General features: G+C 22.9%; 1 protein-coding gene across 2 annotated transcripts in view; it reads left to right on the top strand.

Annotated features, from left to right (window-relative positions):
* The window catches only part of LOC117171943 (trifunctional purine biosynthetic protein adenosine-3), a 76,878-nt gene that overhangs the window by 23,522 nt on the left and 48,420 nt on the right, over nucleotides 1-4,936 (top strand). For both annotated transcript variants that reach the window (XM_033359632.1, XM_033359623.1), the window contains exons 8-10: nucleotides 329-539; nucleotides 626-761; nucleotides 3,653-3,875. In XM_033359632.1, coding sequence (XP_033215523.1) covers nucleotides 329-539; nucleotides 626-761; nucleotides 3,653-3,875 — 570 coding nt within the window. The remainder of the gene's footprint in view (nucleotides 1-328; nucleotides 540-625; nucleotides 762-3,652; nucleotides 3,876-4,936) is intronic.

The raw sequence follows: 4,936 nt of genomic DNA, 5'->3' as shown, positions 1-4,936 counted from the left end.
TTTGAAAATTTTTTGAAATTTTTTGAAAGATCTGAAATTTTGGTCAAATCTTTTGTAAAGTTTAAAATCTTAGTAAAGTATTTAAAATCATTAAACTCTTTCTATAATCTTTTTAAATACGTGACATTTAAAAAAATATTTCAGATATTCTGAAATCCTTTGAAATCGTTTGAAATCTTCCTAAAGTTTTTGAAACCTTTTGAAATCTTTGTGAAATATTTGAAAATCTTTCTCAAATTTCCACAAATCTTTCAAAATCTCTATGAAATCTTTCGAAAATCTTTTTTAATTTTTGAGATGACGAAAAACACATTTCTTATTTCTGCAGGCGTGCTGTGACGGAACTTTAAATTCAAAAACTGTTTCCTGGAGGAGAGAGGTTTTTGGTGTGGGTGTAATTTTAGCTTCCAAGGGTTATCCGGAATCTTCTTCAAAGGGCCAGGTTATTACTGGTGCGGAAGGTTCGAATTCCGTAGAGGATCGTTTTATTTTTCACAGTGGAACAAGTGTCTCCCCCTCTGGAGATTTATTAACAAATGGTATATTATTTTATTTATAATATATACAACATTTCGTTAAATATACTTAATTCACATTTTTCAACATTTTTTTTTCATTTCCGAAGGTGGAAGAGTTTTAATTGCAGTTTCGTTGGCAACTTCATTGGCTTCAGCTGCAGCAAAAGCGACCTCAATTGCTCGAAATATTTCCTTCGAGGGAAAACAGTTTAGAACTGACATCGCTCACAAAGGAATTGCCAGGTTTTTTTTTTCATTTACTAGCATATTATTTGTTTTCAGGGGAAATATAATTTTTAATACAAAATAAACATTTTTAATAACTTTTTTTTTTTAAGTTTGTTTCTTTTGAAGATTATGTAAATATAATTTTCCTAAGATTCTTGAGAAAACTCAAAAATATTTGTGCATATTTCAGATATGACAAGTCCAAATTTCTACAAAAACTTAATTTTTAACAAAATAGTTAAATTTTCAAAGAAAAATATAATTTCACAACTAAATGATGAATCTTCGACGAAAAAAATTATTTTTTAATCGAATAGTTGAATTTTCAACGAAAAAGATTATTGTTCTTGCAAAAAAGATGAATTTTTAATAAAGTGCATAAGTTTTTAATTAAAAACGATAAATTTGCAACTAAAAATGAAATAGTTGTATTTTCAGTTTAAAAAATTAATTTTCATCCAAAAAATATAAATTTTCAACTAAATATTGCATCTTTGAAAAAAGAATTTTTACCTACATAATTGAATTTTCAACAAAGATGATTATTATTCTGGCAAAAAGGTGAATTTTTTATAAAATACGTGAGTTTTCAACTAAGCACGATAAATTTTGAACCAAAAATGAAGTAGATTTATTTTCAGTTAAAAACATTAATTTTCAACAAAAAATGAAACGAAGTTTCAAAAAAAAAAGTTAAATTTTCAGCTAGAGAAAATAATTTTCAACCACAAAATATAAATTTTCAACTAAATAGTGAATCTCCGACCGAAAAAAAAATTTACCCAAGTAGTTGAATTTTCAACCAAAAAGATAATTTTTCAACGAAGAAGATTATTATTCTGGCAAAAAGCTGAATTTTCTATAAAATACATGAATTTTCAACTGAATACGATAATTTTTCAACCAAAAATGAAATAGATATATTTTTAGTTTAAAAAATTAATTTTCATTCAAAATTGAAACGAATTTTCAACCAAAGTCTTAAATTTTCCGCTAAACAATTTAATTTTCAACCAAAAAATATAAATTTTCAACAAAATACATGAATTTTCAAGTAAAAACGATCAACTTTCAACAAAAAATTAAAAAGTTATATATTCAGTTAAGAAAATTAATTTTCATTCAAATTATAAAATTTTCAGCTAACGATGAATCTAAAAAAAAATAATTTTTAACCAAATAGTTGAATTTTCAACGAAGAAGATTATTCTTCTGGAAAAAAGAAGAATTTTTAACAAAATACATTAATTTTCAACTAAAAACGATACGTTTTCAACAAAATAGATTAATTTTTAAAGAAATAGTTGATTTTTCATAAGAAAAAATTATTCTCAACCAAAAAGATCAATTTTCACTCTAAAAAAATAATTTTTTTTACCAAGAAAGAGTAATTTTTACAAATATCTGAATTTTGACCCAAATATATATAATTTTTTTAATTTGTTCAATCTAATAGTTACATTTTCAATCAACAGAATGAAATTCTAATCAAAAGTAAAAAAAAAAATGCAACCAAAATTATAATTTAAGGCGCAAAATAATTTTGAATAAAAAATCAAAATTTTGAAGACAAGTTAATTTTCAAAGCAGTTGCATTTTTAACCCAAAAAAATTATTTTCTACAAAAAAGATGAATTCTCAACAATGTACATCAATTTTGAACCAAATACTTTAATTTTCCATCCAATTTTTAACAAAAAAGTCGAAGTTCCTACAGAAAGAGACGAATTCCTAAACAACAATTAATAATATTCTATAAAACAGTTGTATTTTTAACCAGATAGTTAAATTTTTCACCCAAAAAGATGAATTTCCCACCAAGAACATTGATTTTTTTTACTAGAAAAGACGAATTTTCAACAAAATAGATAAATTTTAAATTAAATACTTTGATTTATGGATACGATGTTAGTCCAAATTTTATTTAAATAATTTGTAGTTTATATTTTTTTTCGTTTAAAACAATTTTGAAGTAAATAGTCGAATTTTTAAAATAAAATTAGTCCATTTTTAAAGAAAAATGGTGTTATTCATTTGAGGAATTTAATTTTCAATAAAAAAACGAACTTTCTAGATTTAGTTTCATTCTGTGTCAAATAGTTTATTTTTCTAACAAATTGTTGAATTTTCAAGACAAAAAGACATATTTTCTTTAAAAAAAAAATTAATTTTCAACCCAAGAATATTAATTTTCAATAAAAAAATTCATGAAAAATAAAATGTTTAACACAATAGTTCAATTTTCAGTTTAAAAATTAATTTGTATAAAAAAAAAAACGAATTGTCAACTAAAATTATATATCTTGAAACAAAAAAATTAAATTTTAAGAAAATAATAAGAGTTCTAATAGTTGACATTGAAAAAAAAACAGATATTAATTTAAAAAATTGTTAAATTTGAAAAAAAGTTGAGTTAAAAAAATACGTAAATTTTTAATCAAATAATTCAATTTTCAAGCAAAAAATACGATTTTTCTACAGTAAACTCCAATTTTCAACCCGAGAATATAAACTCTTAACAAAAAGTTAATTTTTAACCAATCAGTTGAATTTCCAACCAAATAGTGAAATTTTCAGTAAAAAAAAAATTAATATTGACTTAAAAAAAATTGTCAATAAAATTGTTGAATTTTCAACAAAATAATTCAATTTTCAATCCAATCAATAATTTGTGAACCCAAAAAAAGAGTAATGAATTTTCGTCATGGAACGGGAATTTCGGAAAATAATTTTTTTCTCATTTAGAAGAAGAGAATTAAAAAAAAAATCCCTGTCAAAATTCGGAATTAGAATTCTTTTTTCGTCTGTTTTGATTATCCAAAAAATTAATAATAAAAATAAAAAATAAAAAGATTGGAAAATTTGAGGATGTAATTTCGATTCTAATTTTTTAAAATGTTTTTTAGATCTATTTTGCAACATGGAAGACTGACCTACAAAAGCAGCGGGGTCAATATAGAAGCAGGAGATTCCTTTGTGGAAAATATAAAAAATCTCGTATCTTCTACAAAAAGATCGGGAGTTTTGGGAAGCATTGGTGGATTTGGCGGCTTGTTTGACGCCAAAGCTGCCGGATATCAGGATCCGTTACTCGTTTCCGGAACCGACGGAGTCGGAACAAAATTAAAGGTATTTCTAACACATTTTTTCTATATTTTATTCCATCAATATTTTTTAATTTTTAATATTCGTTATTTGACTGCATAAATAAATAAATTGGTTAAAAATCAATTTATTTAAACTGAAAATCTGACATTTCCACGCACGGTTGAAAATTTATCGCTTTTAGTTAAAAATTATCAGTATTTTGTTTGAAAATTTATTTATTTTGTTGAAAATACTTCTTTTTTGGTAGAATACTAATTCCCTTAGTTAAAAAATCATCTCTTTTTGGTTCACAATTTTATTATTGGATTGAAAATTGAATTCTTTTTTTGAAAATTCAACAATTCTATTGACGTTTCTTTTGTGTGTGTTTTTAAAAAGTAAAAATTATTTTTTTTTCAATTGAAAATATAAATATTTGGTTGAAAATTCAACTGATTGGATAAAAATTAACTTTTTGTTCAGAATTTATATTATCGGGTTGAAAATTGAAGTTTTTTGTAGAAAATTCAAGTATTTATTTAACTCAACTTTTTTCAAATTTTAAATTAAGATCTTTTTTTATATCAACTATTAGAACTGTTATTACTTTCTCAAAAGTTAATTTTTTTTGTTCAAAATATACAATTTCAGTTGAAAATTCGTTTTTTTTATACAAATTAATTTATGAAATAACAATTGAACTATTGTGTTAAAAATTAAAAAAAAAATTTTCATTAACTTTTTTTTGAAAATTCATATTTTTGGGTTGGAAATTCATTGCTTTTCTTTTTCTTAATAAAATATGTCTTTTTGTCTTGAAAATTCAAGAATCTGGTAGAAAAGTAAACTATTTGACACAAAATAAAACTGTTTTCTATAAAATTCGATTTTTTATTGAAAATTTATTTATTGAAAAATTCATAGATTCGAGCATTTACTTTTAAATTGTTTGAAGCGAAAAAAACTATCAACTAAAAATGATTTAAATAAAATTTGGACTGACACCATATCCATAAATTTGAATTATTTTGTTGAAAATTCAACAATTTTATTGGCCATTTTTTTCAAGTCAAAATAAATTTTTTACTGAAAATTAAATTTTT

The sequence above is a fragment of the Belonocnema kinseyi genome, chromosome 1, assembly GCF_010883055.1.
Source record: "Belonocnema kinseyi isolate 2016_QV_RU_SX_M_011 chromosome 1, B_treatae_v1, whole genome shotgun sequence".
NCBI lineage: Eukaryota > Metazoa > Arthropoda > Insecta > Hymenoptera > Cynipidae > Belonocnema > Belonocnema kinseyi.
This window is presented reverse-complemented; position numbering and strand designations above follow the sequence as displayed.